The sequence below is a fragment of the Citrus sinensis genome, chromosome 4, assembly GCF_022201045.2.
Source record: "Citrus sinensis cultivar Valencia sweet orange chromosome 4, DVS_A1.0, whole genome shotgun sequence".
Taxonomy (NCBI): domain Eukaryota; kingdom Viridiplantae; phylum Streptophyta; class Magnoliopsida; order Sapindales; family Rutaceae; genus Citrus; species Citrus sinensis.
In genome coordinates this window covers 16,900,535-16,917,376 of record NC_068559.1, presented here as the reverse complement: position 1 = coordinate 16,917,376, position 16,842 = coordinate 16,900,535, and the positions used below count along the sequence as shown (strand labels likewise).

General features: G+C 38.8%; 1 protein-coding gene and 2 pseudogenes across 1 annotated transcript; 2 read left to right on the top strand and 1 right to left on the bottom strand.

Annotated features, from left to right (window-relative positions):
* Nucleotides 1–2,309: 2,309 nt before the first annotated feature.
* LOC127901866 (uncharacterized) lies at nt 2,310–5,352 on the bottom strand (annotated as a pseudogene).
* Nucleotides 5,353–7,600: 2,248 nt separating this feature from the next.
* Nucleotides 7,601–11,171, top strand: LOC102631391 (protein NO VEIN-like; annotated as a pseudogene).
* A 1,096-nt stretch (nt 11,172–12,267) lies between these two features.
* Nucleotides 12,268–14,979, top strand: LOC127901865 (uncharacterized). The gene has a single exon (XM_052439892.1). The coding sequence runs from the start codon at nt 12,268–12,270 to the stop codon at nt 14,977–14,979; it is 2,712 nt and encodes a 903-aa protein (XP_052295852.1).
* The last annotated feature ends 1,863 nt before the right edge of the window (nt 14,980–16,842 follow it).

Here is a 16,842-nt window from a genome sequence, read left to right as displayed (position 1 = left end):
CATCCCCAGGTAAATGGGCAGGTAGAGGCAGCCAACAAAGTTATAAGGAAGCTCCTGAAAACCAAGCTGGGAGAGAAGAAGGGAGCTTGGGTTGACGAATTACCAGGAGTGTTATGGGCCTACCGGACAACCCACAAAACCGCCATGGGGGAAACCTCGTTTGCCTTAACTTTCGGTCATATGGCAATAATCCCAGCGGAAATTGGGGTGGGAATGCATCGGACAGAGTATTTCAACGAGGAACAGAATGCCGAGCAGATGTGTATAAGCCCAGATCTGCTAGAGGAGAAAAGAGAGGAAGCCTCGCAGAAGGTAGCTCAGTGTCAGCAAAGGGTCATGCGCTACTACAACCAAAATGCACGCGTAAGGCAATTCCGAGCTGGGGATTGGGTGCTTAGAAAGGTAAACCAGAACACGAGAGATCCTAACCAAGACGTCCTTGGCCCGAACTGGGAAGGCCCATACAAAGTGGTACGAACAACTGGCCCAGGAGCCTATAAGCTGGCTTATCCAGATGGACGAGATATAAAGAAGTCATGGAACGCTGAGCACTTGAAGAAATATTTCTAGTAAGCAAAGTACTTTATCAAGTTTCCTTTTGCTAAGTTATTTCTGCTAAATGTATTATGGAATTATGGCACGCGCATGTATTTTGCCTGTTGTAATCCACAAAAAATTCAATAGAGATGAATTCAGCTCATAACTCTCTTGTTAGAAAAAATTTACTAAGGCAACCATGTGTCTATTCCTGCTCGATCGTCTAATGGACCAGCAGACAAACTCTACAAAATTTTACTAAGGCAACCATGTGCTTATTCCTGCTTGGTTGAATAAAGGACCAGCAGGCAAATTCTACAAAATCCGTAAAGGCAAACATGTGCCTACTCCTGCTCAGTCGCCTAAAGGACCAGCATGCATATTTTACAAAATTTGCTAAAGCAAAAGAGTGTCTGCTTCTGCTCGATCACCTAAAGGACCAGCAGGCATATTTTACAAAATTCGCTAAGGCAAAAGAGTGCCTACTCCTGCTCAGCCGCCTAAAGGACCAACAAGTATATTTTACAAAATTCGCTAAGGCAAAAGAGTGCCTACTCCTGCTCAGCCGCCTAAAGGACCAGCAGGCATATTTTACAAAATTCGCTAAGGCATAAGAGTGTCTATTCCTGCTCGGTCACATAAAAGACCAGCAGGCATATTTTATAAAATTAGCTAAGGCAAAATATATGCATATTCCTGCTCGGTCGTCTGAAGGACCAGCAGGCAAATCATATAAAATTTGTTAAGGCAAATATGTGCCTATCCCAACTTCGTCGCTTAGGGACGAGCAGACAATATCTACCACGTTTTCTAAAGCACAGAATAGCCTAAGGACAAGCAAACCCAGTTTCCAAAATTGCTTTCCAAGGTAATCCACAAAGAAAAATTTAACAAAAAACAATGAGAAAAATGCTACAAGTTTATAAAAGTTCTGATAGTCATAAATAAAAAAGAAAATTTATGATTTACATGAAGAGCAAAATTCATGGATTATGAGGCTCGGTAGCTTCAGCGGAAGAAGGATCTGCAATCTCAGACAGAGAAGGACCAGCAACTTCTGGAGGAGCAGGTGCTGACTCCTGACCTGTACCCAAAGATGAGTCTCCTGCCTCATTCTCCTGCTCCCCACTGGAAGGAGCCTTGACCTGATCCTGGTCCCTCTGGTCCTTACTCCCCTGGCCTTACTCTGCCATGTACTCTTGCACTCCTGCCTCCAGCTTGCTCATATTTAGCTCTGGCTATTCTTTCTTGAGCACGAACATGATGCACTTATAGCAAAAGGCGAGCCCACAATCATACTCTGCATCTAGTCGGTCGTCCACATCGGCAGATTTACCTTTCAGCTCAACTATCTGCTCGTTTAAGGGCTTGACTTGCTCCTCGTAGGCCGTCCTCAAAGTGTCTCGCTCGTTTTGTGTAGCCTCGAGATCAGACTTCAAGTTACCAAACTCGGTCTCGAGCTTAGAAGACTTGGACTCAGCAATAGAAACCTTCTCCTCCAGGTCCAGAACCTGCATATGCAGATCGAGCATCTTTTCCTTCGACCGATCAGCGGATTCAGCCTCTTTCTTCAGGTCCTGATTCTCCGCTTGAAGCTTCCTCTCATGGTGCATAGACCTGTTCTTGTAGCAGGAAACCAAAATGGTAAGCTTAAAAGAGACCCTCTGGACAGAGCCCCCCAGCTCGCCAAGACTCATGCTCTTAATGTCTTTAACCATTTTGGGCCCCACTGATTTGACATAATCCCTCAGGTACAGGGTCAAATAATTGCTCTAGTCCCGAGGCGGAAGCGGCAAAGCCTGATCTCTGGATTGAGTGCTGACCTCAGGGCTCTTGTCACAAAACTTCTCTCCGTCATTCTTTTGAGGTGGAGGAGGGGGCAGAGCAGGAACAAGAGTTTTGGAAGGGCCAACACTGTTTTTCTTCTGAGGAGTAGGGGTGTTTCTGGAATCACCTGACCCTCGAGCACGCTTCCTTGACATGGCACTAAGGATCTTGTTGTCCATCCCGGCAACAACGTCCACAAGACCGGATCCGAGGAGATTTGTTGGTGACAAGAGATCCTGACAGTGGGAGGCGTTCACTAGAGCGGTTTCGACCTTGAGTAGCGGGACGTCTTCGAGTTGTTTGATAAGGCCCCACGAGTCTGAAAACATAGGCAAGGTTAAAGAAACAATTAAGTGACGACCAGGGACGTGAAGCATAAAGAAAAATAAACGACCTGGGGTGACAAATCACGTTGGAAGGTGAATATCACCACCAAGCGAATGGATCGCTGGGCACCAATTCCCCCCAGCAAAGAAGAACTTGTTTTTCTAATTTTTACATGAGAAATGACAGCCGACGAATGGTTTCCTCTTTGCAGAGCTCGACATGAAGTAATACCAGCCTACTTCTTTAGGACTGCTCCTCAACTGATACAAATAGTTTACTTCCACGAGGGAAGGCTCCCTGAGCTCGCACCTTTCGCACAACATAAATAGGGTCGAAAGAACCCTCCACCCGTTTGGGTGTAGCTGACCAGGAGCCAGATGCATGCCACCAAGTATCCTGGCAAAATAAGGTTGAAGAGGCAACCAAGCCCCTAGGTTGAAGCTATCCAGATGCAGAGTCACATAACCCTTAGGAGGCCGACTAGGAACATCACCTTTCCCGGGGATGGCGAGGAGGACATCCTCAATGATATTATAAAGACTTCTCAGCTTGAGCAGGTCGGTATGGGTGGTGGCACACTTGAGGTAGTCGATGGGGTAAGAATCCGCCTCCATCTTATGACCAAGGTTTCTTTTCTTAGAAGGTTGGCTTGGCTCAGAACTACTCTCCTCGTCATCACCTTCTTGCTCAGGGACCCTAACCCTCTCAGAACCGTGATTCTCACCAGAACCTGATGCCTGTCCACCATGGTTCCCCGTAGGTTCATAATCAGAAGAAGGCAAAATTGTCTCTGGACGGGGGTACTCAAGGGTATCCCTATTATAGGAGGGACCTACGCTGCTACAAGGGTGCTGGGGGTCAGTAGGTCTTAACAAGTTGGGGTATGAATCTATCTCTTCATCACTCTCATCTACAATTAATTTTCCCCTTCGTCTTGACAGTGTGAAATCTTAAAAGGAAAAGTACAGCAAATCCAAGTATATTGGTACAAAAGAACAATACAGAACCCAAACAACAACAACCAGAGAAGGAATTAAAGGCGATACCTGGAATAGATCGGCACTAGTGGCGTTACTGTGATGGAGAAAGGGCCAGGCAAAAGGAAGTCGCGTAGAAAACACGTTTTGAGTCAAGAGAAGGAATAGGCTTGTGGAAAAATTATAGAAAACGAAACGTAATAAAACTCTCAAATTAGGGATTTAAGATGAAATAGGGAATAGAGACGTTTAAGTTACGCGGGTGTCAGTTTAATCACCGCATATCAAGGACAGATAAGTTGCCGTTTCAAATTTCAAATACAGAAGGCAGAAAGTGCCACGTCATTGGCCATTAAGACGACATGATGGGATGTCAGCCCGGCTGCGTAATGGATACGCTCACGAATGCCCATACCCAGGCCAAAAACTCTCTAAGCATAAAACATCACCTCGAGTCCATCACAATAAAACAAAGACTAGGAGGATGCTACCCGAGGGTGGCCAGATTCAATTCTTAGTCTCTAGTCTCAACTCGTTTCACTCGCAAGACCAGAAACTGGGGGACTGGTGTTGAGTAATGAAAAGTACCAGCTCAGCTATCTCCTCATCCCTCACCCTAGGGCGAATCTCCCCAGCTGACTGACACGAGTAGATTCCTAATAATACATCTTGTATGAACATGCCGACTAGAAACGAGTATCGACCAGAGGTACATACCGACCCGGTATTCATCACTCAGAGAAAGAAGGCACGATCTCACGAACTCACGACAGTTTCACCATGCCCCAAACCGCTGGAGAGAACATGACGCCTCACGTTTACCCACGATTCAGTGGTTGGAGACCCATGAAGGTCCGTCATCACCCGAAAATGAGGGGCATAAAGAATACTGAGAAAACATGGGATGAATGCCTATAAAAGGCCAAGAAATTAATGAAAAAAGGGAGACGAAAATTGAGAGAAAATGGGAAACTCTGCCAAATTAATATCAGAAATTCTTATATCCGAATCCTTGATACATTTTGTATTGAGAATATTGCAACTAATCTGTACAACACAAATCATACAGTTTTCCCGTAAACACCTTGTACTAACTTAAGCATCGGAGGGTTTACGCTAGAAAAACCACTGGCGTCTCTGATTTGTTTATGTGAACGCAAGCCTGGAAGGAAGAAGAAGGGTGATTTGGGTCCTAGGAGCTCGGGAAATTGCTGAAGCTGGTGGATTGCAGCCTATATTCCTTTGTCAACACAAGCGTTGGTGAACCAATCTGGTCGGTCAAAGGGTGACCACATTTCAGCATCAACATTTTGCACACTTTAGTACACGTCTCAACTTCTTATAGGGGCTTGTGGATTTTATTATTAACAAAATCTTATATTTAAGCAGGAACTTGATGAACTATCACAACATATTACTTATTAACGATATTAAATTATTAATGCTTAAAAAACTATCATATTTATGGTAACTCAAATTTTATAATCCTTGATGTTATTAATACTTATGTTAGCCATACAATCGGCGTTGGAATTGGAATCTACCTTTGGAATTTTCGTACAATAATGCAAATGTTTCACTATTCACAAAGTAGTTAAAACACTAGCTCCTTTTTCTCTGTCTCCTCCAATAATGTAAAGTTTTCTTCTTCCCTAAGTAAGAGTAACATAATGTTGAGAGACATCGTGTGAACTAACTACAACTTAAAATTTGATTATGTCAATAATATTGACTGCGTCCCTTAAAAATATTCCAAACAACTGAGTTGATGAGGAAAAAAGTAAAAATCAAAACGATCATTGATAAAAATTATATATTGAATAGAGATGGCCAATGGGTCGAATGGCACGTGGCACGGGCACGGTAAGTGTCCGTACAACACGGCACGATACGAGCACATTTCGATGGGGCACGAGTCACAGCACGACACGCACGTGGGCCGAGTTGAGCTTAGAATTTTAGACACATAGACCTTAAAAGCACGGCACAATTAGAGATGGGCTAAGCACGACACGATGAAAAAGCCTGCGATAAGCACGTTTTATTTTTTTAATGAAAGTAAACTTAAAATTTTATGATTTTACAAATAACTTGAAGTTGAATTTTTTAAATTAATTTAATTCTTAGTTGAAAAAAACTATAATTAATTTATATATTTATTAAATAAATAATTGATATAATGATTTTAATGAATAAAATTATAAATATGATAATTTTATAAATATACATTAATATTATTGTGAACGATTTATGACTCTATGTAAGTTCAAGTTAACAATTAAGTTAATCCTTAAGAAAAATTTATTTTATTATTATTATTATTATTAAAAAATTCTAATACTATAAGGTCAAACTTAGTAATTAATATTACATTTTCTTACTATTATTAATTTATTATTATTAAATGTGGACTTGAGTTTTAAATTTTCAATTCTATTAAATTTGAATAAAGGCATAGATCTAAGAAAAGTATATAGATTTAAAAAAAGTATACTAAAAACTTAGTATGCACTCTTAAAAAATTAAAAAGAAAAGAAAAAAAACTTAGTAGGTTTTTTTTTTAGGCACAACACATGTGGGCACGACATGAATGGGCACGACATGTGTGCTGGGCTGGGCCTAAGCAAAAAAAATTTAAGCACGGCATGAAACACATAGTGGTCACGGCATAGCACAGGCACGAGCACACATGGGTGTTACTTTGATAGGCCCGGCGACACGGCACGTCCCATTGGTCATCTCTAATATTAAAGATTTTTAAGTTCCTTTATGTTAATTTTGTTTATCCCCATAAATTGACATCAATTTATTCACAAATTATTGAAAATGTCAAATTCATCCACCGTTCAAAACATGATGGTAAATTAGGACGGCAGAGATGAAATTGTTCATCCAATTATTTGTTTTCTTAATTGTCAGGAAGGGTGGGTTGAGATTTTAAATATGTCAGGAGACAAACTGAAGTATATCAATTTATAATGGAAAAAATTAACCAAAGTTGGTTGGTGTGAGTGGTTCGGCACTCTCACTCCTTAAGAGAGGTCAGGGGTTCAAGTCTCGCTCTTGTATGGAGTCACCACTTTGGCCAGCACTTTACCCCTTACGGGCTGACCCAGTGCGAGCGGGGATTAGTATGAGTTGTGGTACAGGCTTAAAGGTGCCTCCCACAGTTGGGGCCCACTCAGGACCACCTCGTGGTTTAGACAAAAAAAAATAAAGAAAAAAATGAAAAATATTCTATTTTTTTAGCTTTCATTTTTTTTTTCAAAGCGTAGAGTGCTTGGCAAAGCCCAAATTAATTTTTTAGTCCTCTATTTCCTCCATGATTTGAGCTTGAGTTACCAACTAAATACAACTATTTAAAAGTATAGTGAAACATTACTCTAATAATCAAAATTAATTAGACGCATATCCTCTTATTTTGAAATTCCCAGTTTGTCATAACAATACAACATGCCAAACACCTAATATATTTTTTTAAAATTTTAACCTAATTTTTTTTTTAATTTTACAACCTATTTCATCATTACAGCATAACAATCCCAAATAATTGAGCTTTGCGAACAAATTTATATATTTAAATTCCAAATGCATGATTAGGTAAAAGCCTAAAAACAAAAACCCAAGCCCAACAGCTAGCTAGTCTTTGCTTTTCCATTGTAATTCCAGACCACTTTGGAAAAAGAAAAGCCAAAAGCCGAATAAAGCATTGACGAAGACTCGACTAAATGTAAAATGGTGGTCGAATCAGGGTTCAAAGGCATCTGTTTCCGTACAAAGAAAGACTTTAGTTTTGGGTCTATAATTACAAAATCAATAAAAACATATTTATCAACAGTTAATTTTTCTACTTCTCCAAGAAGTTAACCTTGCTTCTTTTTATGAGTAAACTTCCACTCCGCTGGCACCAGCCTCATTTACTTACTTTCACTTGTTTTTGTTGAATTGCACGCAAATTGAATTAAGAAGTAGCTCTCTCTTTTCTTTGCTGGGATTTTGAAATTAACGATCGTTTCATTACTTAGCATATAAATATTGGTGCAGTATTTAAAACCACTAGCTAGGTTCATTTCTTCACACAAGATCAAGAACAAGAACATACATTCTGTGTTTTGTTGATCAAGCTGCTGCTCTTTTGAAAAAAAACATGGCATACGCTATGGCGACACCAAAAGAACACATTGAGGAGATAAGAAGGAAGATGTTCTTTATAGGGAGTGAGGTGATAAATCCTCTAACAAAGATGGTTCATCGAGCTGTTGAGCTTCTTTCTGCTGAACTTTACACTAAGGATGTCCATTTTCTCATGGAACTCATTCAGGTATGTACTTCTTCGATTAATCTTTATTTATTTTCGTTCTCATTTAATTGCATGTATATGTTTATTATATATAAGTGCATGCATGGATAGTATGATTCTGTGTCTGCCCTAGGGTCCAGTCGAGCGGTTTTTAAGTATTTTTTAATTAATTGATCTCTCCAGTTAAAATTCTGAGGGAGGGCGGAGTTAAAAAGTTAATTAAAAATTTATCCACCCCAAACAAAAATGTTGTTTTCGAACCCAAACAAAAATGTTGTTTTCGAATCTATCATTCATATGAGTGATAACAGCGATCGCTTTTTGAGTGAAAACTAGCTTTTATAATAAATATGGGTTCGAAATGTTATCTCGTTTTGCTTTCATGTTATTAAAACATGCTCGACCAAAATTTGTTAGATGCTTTTTAGTCGTGACTTTCTTTATTATTCGAATATAGCCATTATTATTATTATTATTTTTTGGTGAAAGGAACCTTTAAAAATATTATTATAAAATACAAATGATGAGTTTTAGTGTTACGATCAAAACTGATGTTATGTTTATGTAACGTCAACAAAATAATTTTTTCTTGTAGTCTATGAATAGATTTATTATCACATAATTATTAGTGTTTTTATTTACATCTCTGAGAAATCGTAGGGTGCTTGAAATTTTCATATTTATTGTTTTATTGGATGGTAAGATTTTATTTTCCATTTATTCTAGTGTCTTTTTTTTTGTATCAAAATAAGTTTTTGTAAAAAAATGTCTTTATCATTATTTTTAAGCAGTTAGATTTTTTTTTTTTTTAAAGATTGAGAGGTGGGCAAGACTTAAATCAATTTTTTGACCTGTCTCCTTAGGATTCAAACTCGGATGAGCTGAATAAAATAAGTTGTTGGAAACATTGTCTTTACTACAATTTGAAAGAGATCACAAACTTAATTTAAAAATAATCAAACCAGTTTAATTAATACGAGATAAATAAAAAATATTATTTTACAACTGATCCTACAAATCATGAAAAGCAATATAAAAGAAAAAAGAAAATCCATGTTAGAACAATTATACACTTCAGCATAATACTGATTCTGAGTTAATTTTACCCAAAATCAAGGTTGGGGATTCAAAAGCGCAAACCTTGACCCCTGGCTATCCGCAGATAAGACTGATCATAATATTTAAACAGAGGTAAAATTCAGTTGAATATGCTTCTTTGTATAGGGAGCTAGTTAAATGGCAAAGGTGTTTGATAGTTCTGGAATCGTGTTCGACAAAATGCCTCAATGAAGGATTTTTGGCGGGAAGTGAACAATTTGATTTCCTTAATGTTTTAGAAGTATCAGTTGTGATCATCAAGCTGTAAATCATAATGTAGTGTTGGTTTACCTGATTGGCAAGAATAGTCTCGGATCATTGGAGATATCCACGATGACTCATAGAACATTAAGAAAAACTATACCAACAGTTTGTTAAAATGCTTTGTATTCTTGTGTGAATCATCGCAGCCACTGATCCTAGAGTTTGTGAGCCACTGTCATAGTGTATTCTTGTGTTTGAGTTTATCTTTATGTGTGTCTTCATTAAAGTTTGTGAGCCACTGTCATGATGTATTCTTGTGTTTGTGTTTATCTTTATGTGTCTCTTCATTAAAGTTTCCATCTTTTTCATATGCTTTGGATTAGCAAATCTAGGTCCATCTGGTATTTTTCCCATGAAATTGACTCCTACAATGTTTTTGGTCATGAACGATTGATGATTTAGAAAGTTAACAAAGTGGTTTATTTTTCCATGACAGAATGCTGAAGACAATGAGTACCTGGAGGGTGTGGATCCATCACTCGAGTTTGTAATAACATCTCGTGATATAACAGGCACAGGAGCCCCAGCCACATTGCTCATATTCAACAATGAGAAGGGTTTTTCTGCCAAGAATATTGAGTCCATTTGCGATGTTGGCAATTCTACTAAGAAGGGCAATCGTAAAAGTGGCTATATTGGCGAGAAAGGTCCCTTACATCACTCCTTTTTCTCTTTTCATTTACTCATGCATATTTATGTGTTTGCTTTCTTATGTTATTGTATGTTCTGTTTCGAACCTGCAAATGCTTAATCAATTGATTTTCAAGCAATCATATTGCCAGTATTACTCAGAGGATTGTTGCTTTGCAATTTGAAACAGATTTTATATTTTCAGTTTTCAGTTACACAAAACAACAAAATGTAATTAGCTAGCCTTTTAGTTTATGGGTAACTCAAATATTTGTATTATACTTGTTACGTACAGGAATCGGGTTCAAAAGTGTATTTCTGATCAGTGCTCAGCCTTGCATATTCAGCAATGGCTATCAGATAAAGTTTACTGAAGAGCCCTGCCCACATTGCAACCTCGGATACATAGTTCCTGACTGGGTCAATGAGAAGCCATCTCTCTCAGACATACAGAAATTATGCGGTTCAGGATCTAAAGATCTTCCAACCACAACATTTGTTTTGCCTCTGAAACCTGATAAAGTCAAACCTGTCAAGCAGCAGCTTTCAACCATCCTGAAGTACTGCTATTCCTTTCAAAGATAAAGCGCCTTTCAGTCAGGGAAGATAACAAGGATCCTCTTCGAAATACTGTGAGTGCAATAGCTATAAACAGCGAGACCAATTTTGTGACAAGGAAGAATATTGATGCTGAGTCCTACACACTCCATCTTGCCGTAAATGGCGACCGGAATAATAAAGAATGCAACTACTATATGTGGAGGCAGAGATTTCCTGTCAAGCAAGAAAATAAAGTGGAGAGGAGAATGGATGTTGAGGAGTGGGTGATCATATTGGCGTTTCCAAATGGTGAGCGTCTCCGGAGAGGAGCAACCTCTCCTGGAATCTATGCATTTCTTCCAACGGAGATGGTTACGAATTTTCCATTTATAATTCAAGCAGATTTTCTCCTTGCATCATCCAGGGAGAATATAGTGCTAGATAACAAATGGAACCAAGGAATTCTCAGCTGTGTTTCCTCTGCTTTTGTTAATGCTTTAATCTCACTGGTGAAGATGACAGAAGGTGCTCCAGTATCTAGTTTGCCGCCAATGTTTCGTTTTGACAGCTCTTCCTATTCACAGCTGAATAAGGATGTAAGAGAACCAATTAGAGCAAAGCTTATTGAAGAAGATATTGTACCTAGTGAGTCATGTATGGTGTAGAAATTCTTCCACAAACCCCGTGACGTGGGAAAGCTAATGCCGCGGTTTTGGAATATTTTGAAGAAAGCAAAAGTTGAAGGGGTGAGCTTGAGAAATCTGTCCCACCATGGACTACATGTACTGAATTCCTCATTTGACAGAGAAGAGTATGATCCGGTACTTAATTTCTTAGGTGTGGCGCCAGTCAACAGTGAATGGTATGCAAAATGCATCCAGAGTTCTAATCTTGTATTGGGAGTGTCCGAAGAAGTCTATTGTGAGCTACTCGTTTTCCTTGCTGAAAATTGGTCTTCCAAATTCAGCAATACCAACATTGGCAGTATACCCTTGATCAAATATGTTGACGTAGATGGGAATGTGGCTTTGTGTAGTATTAATGCATCGCCAGTATGACATGGTATGTTTGTCACCTCAGCTGTCCTGGTTGACTGCTTGTAATAAGGAATTCAGATGTGCTGCCAATCGTTCTTTTATGCCAGAAAGCACATATGTTGCTCTTCTGTTGTGCTATCAGACGGAAGTGGTATTGCAATGGCTGAAAAACTGGGTGAAGGTTGCTACTGTGACTGTGTATGATTATGCAGCTGTTCTCATTAAGCATCTGCAAAATGACAGAAAGCTTGCTGTAGTCTTTGCTTACTTCTTATATCACTCATTGTCAAAGAGGTATTTGTCATCTCGGGAGGTTGAAATTTTGTGTGGGCTTATGCCACTTGTGGATAATTATGGGGCTGTGAGCACGAATGGGAATGGTGTCCTTGTGCCAGCAAATGGAAGCAAATGGGCAGAATTGATTGTTTCAAACCCATGGAGACAAGAAGGCTATATAGAGTTAGGGGAAGACTACTTGCGTCCTGGAAATTTTGCAGGGCAAAGGACAACAGGAGAGCAGATCATCGAGTTCCTGAAGTCTCATGTTGGAGCATCTGATATTCCTCATTTATCCCCTCCTAATGCCTAGATTCCAGCTGTGTCTGCCCCACTCACCAAGCAAAACACATTTTTTCTCTTGGATTGGGTTAAAAACCTGAAGTTCAGGGGATTTGGCATCCCTACGAAGTTTCTGGCATGCATAAAGGAAGCCAGCTGGCTGAAAATCACTATGAATGGATCCCCTGCAGGTTATAGACCGCCATCGCAATCTTTTTTCCTCACTTCATCGTTGGGCAACATTTTGAAAAATGGATCAATGCTTGTTGATATTCCCCTGGTTGACCAGAATTTTTATGGTGAAAGCATAATTAATTACAAGGAGGAGCTGAAGACAATTGGAGTGATGTTTGAATATCGAGAAGCATGTGAATTCATTGGGAAATATCTTATGTCTCGGGCAGCATCATCCCGTGTTACCAAAGACAATGTGTTTTCAATAGTTAATTTTATCAGATTTCTAAGAGAAAAGTTTCTTTCACCAGATAGCTTTATTGAGAGCATCAAAGAAGGAAGTGGGCTGAAGACATCCCACGGTTATAGGTCACCTGTTACATCTGTTCTACATGATCAGGAGTGGAGAATTGCATCTCAAATAAGTGGCATTCCCTTCATTGATCAAAATTACTATGGTGAAGAAATACTTTGTTACAAAGTGGAATTACAGCTGCTCGGTGTTATGGTGGAATTCAATCAAAATTATCAGCTTGTAATTGACAACTTGAAACTGCCTTCATCGTCAGCTTGTCTCACAGCTGAAGCTGTTCATTTGGTACTGGCATGCATGCGCCATTCCAAATCTTCTGACAGACTTGTTAAAGCACTTGGTAATGCGAAATGCTTGAAGACAGATGAGGGTTACAAGTCTCCGGGTGAATGTTTTTTGTTCGATCCTGAATGGGGCTGCCTGTTAGAGGTTTTTAAGGGTTTCCCAATCATCGATCAAAATTTCTATGGAAGCAACATTGTCTGCTCGAAAAGGGAGTTGCAGCAGTTAGGAGTTGCTGTTGAATTTGAGAAGGCTGTCAAAGCATTTGTTTGCCTTTTTAAGCAACAAGCCTCCTCATCTTCAATTTCAAAAGATCATGTCCTGAAGTTTCTATCATGTTACAGACAACTGAATGGAGCATCTCTTAAGTTTCCTGCTGAATTTATTAACTGTATCCGTGAGACAAAATGGTTGCGGACTCGCCTTGGTGATTATAGATCACCAAGAGATTTCATTCTTTTTGGTCCAGATTGGAAGTCTATCGCTTCTATTACTCTGCTTCCCTTCATTGATGACAGTGACCGCTTCTACAGCATGGCCATTCATGAATTCGAGGAGGAGCTGGAGGACATGGGAACTGTCGTACCATTTGAAGATGGTGTGAAGTTTATCGCTGATGGTCTTTTTATTAATCCCTGCAACGTCACTCGTGCAAATGTAATTTCTCTTCTCAAATGCATCAGGATATTGCGAGAGAAGAATTACACCTTCACCAGGTCTTTCAACGAGAAAGTTTCACAAAAGTGGTTGAGGACACATGGCAGTGAAGTTTATAGTAGCCCGAAGCAGTGCTTGTTGTTCGATTCTACGTGTGAATTGAATCTTTTGAAGCAGACAGATGGACCTTTCCTTGACAAAGATTTTTATGGTTCAGAAATCAAATACTACCGGGAGGAGCTCAATACAATTGGAGTCACCGTTGATTTAGAAAAGGGATGTCCATTGCTTGCCAGCCACCTCGATTTCCGCACTGACTTTGCAACCATAGTTCGAATCTACAATGTCTTGGCACAGTTGAAGTGTCAGCCTCTTGGTGAAGCTGCCAGAAGGATTTGGATTCCGGAGGAAAGTCAAAGTGGACAGTGGGTAAGCCCGGTAGAATGTGTTTTACATGACAAAGATGGTCTGTTCAGCACACAGATGAAAGTATTGGATAAACACTATGACTGGAAGTTACTGAGCTTCTTCTCAAGTGCTTTTGGTGTTAAATCCAATCCTTTGGTTGAGGATTATTGTAAGCTCTGGAAGGTTTGGGAAAGTTCAGAATACAAACTGTCAAATGCTGAGTGTTGTGCATTTTGGGGTTGTGTTTTGAAGCAATGCAGTTCAAAGAAACTTATGGCTGACAGCTTGGTGAAGCTGCCTGTTAATTCAGGCTTGGATGGTATTTTGTTGTTTGACAAGCGTGATGTTTTCATAGCTGACGACCTTCAGCTAAAGGATGTAATCGAAAAATCCTCTCCTCATTCACTATTTGTCTGGTATCCACTGCCTAGCTTGCCTGCTTTACCTCAGACAACGTTGCTGGACTTATATAGGAAAATCGGGGTTCGCACAATCTCAGATTGTGTACAGAAGGAAGAATTGTCTGTAGGAGAAGGCGTGGAACATAAGCAGGTGAATCAGAAGGACTACTATATTGGCAAAGGGCTGGTGAAACTCATTCTGGGGTTTTTGGCTGATCCTTCAATTCAAATGGAACCGGCAAAAAAGCATGATGCTGTCAAGTGTCTCCTGAATCTCACCATTTTGGAGACTGCAGAGCCAATAACTGTAAGGTACAGTTTATCATTGTCTTCAGGGGAAATTGTTGATGCGAGAGCGTGCCAATTGATACGCTGGGACAGAAATAGCGGAAAGCTTTTCACGCATAAGGTTAACAGGTCTGGTGGGCACAAAAACCGCATTGAATATGCAATTCCATTTGCTGAAACCATATCGAAGGGAGTGTTGTGGGACAAAGAAGATCACATCAATTCACTCTCTGAGCTGATTAAGTTGGCTTTCTTTGTGGAATTCAATGAAGAAGTGGTTGAGATCCTGATGAAGTCCAAGAATCTGCAGATTTTCATGGAGGATGAGGAGTTCCTGTCTGATGCTTTCCCTTCTCAGTAGTGTTCTTTGCTTTTCTTCCTCCATAAACTTCCCCTTCTTTGATGTCTTTTATCTTCCTCGGTGTGTACTTTAATTTGTTTAATATAATATATTATGGCGTGTGTTTTTACTAAATCTGAGAATGGATCAGTTACTAATTGCTGATTCAAATTACTTCAGTTTAATTTCAAAGGTGTTGCATGTAATCTTATTACTATTGGTTTTACATGAAGCGTGGTTTCTTTGCTAAATTTTCTAATATTATTATTATTGACCTTTGACTGCATTTATATTTTCTCGTTTTCATTTTTTCTGGGACGGTTGCTTTCTCTCTTCTGTCTCCATGTACCTAAGTCCTAACTCATCACCGCAGAATGAACTTCTTTATCTTAGAAAGCCCTTACAGAATGGTAGTCATTCGGCTGCAGTCTTGGGAAGAAATCGACTAAAACTAACAAAAGAACCAGAATATGAGCAACTAAGAATCAGATAGAAACTTGTCGATTTTGTTGCAATCAGCAAATCACTCCCTTACGAGGTTTCCTAAATCTCCCTCAATAAAAGAGGAAAACGTGTGTAAAGCAGTAGAGGTTCTGTGGTAACCAGACTTACCACGTCATCGTTCTCCCAACTGGATTAACTGGTTTTTGAAATTTTGAATTTTCATTAACATTTTCAGATTGTTAAATTAGATCTTGCTTCATCAAGATCTATTCTAGGTACGGCAGATGAGATTATTAACTATTAATCAAAGAAACTAATAAGCGGTAACTGAAATGTTACGATAATTTTTTGACGGGAAAGCGAGCAGTACCCTCTTGTTTGTTTGACAAAAGTAATTTTTTTCCCGTAAAGAGTTTTAAAATATATGAAAATCTCCCCTGAAAATATATTTATATAAAATTAGGACTACAAGAGATGATGTGACATCACCATTTCTCATCTTTATATATTCTTTATTATCTAATAAATATAGAAATTTTTTTTTAGATTTGACTTTTCATCTTATCATAATTAATTTGACTGTTATTACACAATTAATATGTAACAATTCATCAAAAGACCCACTATCTTTTCTAATTGAAACCTTATTGATCATAAATTAAGCATTAAACAATAATTTATAAACACTTTTAATCACTCTTCTCCTCTGCCTCACCTTAATTTACAAATAGCAACAAAAAATATGATATCCCACGTAAACATAAACACAACATAAACGAACATAAAATAGCGATGGCTCTAAAATATGTGTTTTTCATTTTGGCCCTCACTTGCCTAATCATGACAAATATTGCAAATGCAACCAGCAGGAATGATCACCTCAACAACAACATGAAACCAGGCTACGATCTTGCAATAAAACTTGAAGGTAGCGGACTGCTGGAACGCATTAATGGAGTTGAAATCATGTTCAAATGATATTGTTATATTCTTCTTTAATAATCAGGCTGATATTGACCCTGATTGTTGCCGCGCTATTGATATCATCACCTGTAATTGCTGGCCTGCAATGCTCACCTCTCTTGGATTCACTGCCGAAGAAGGGAACATACTGAGAGGTTATTGTGATGCATCTTCTGCTCCTTCTCCAGGTGGCCTCATGGTGATATATCATCCTCAAGTTTCCAAGGATTTTGGCTTAGACAAGGTGCATCTATGGCACTTTTATTTCCGTGGTGTTAATTTAACTAATGCAATTTTAAATAATTAAAAAAAAATTGGTTTTAGCTTTACTTTATTTTTTTCATTTTTTTTAAAGTCTTGCCTTTTAATTGAATAGAATAAATCATTAAAAATATAATAATAAAAAAGGATAATACTAATTTTTTTTCAAAGCCGCGCAAAGCGCGGTTCTATTTCTTAATTATGTATAATTGTTAT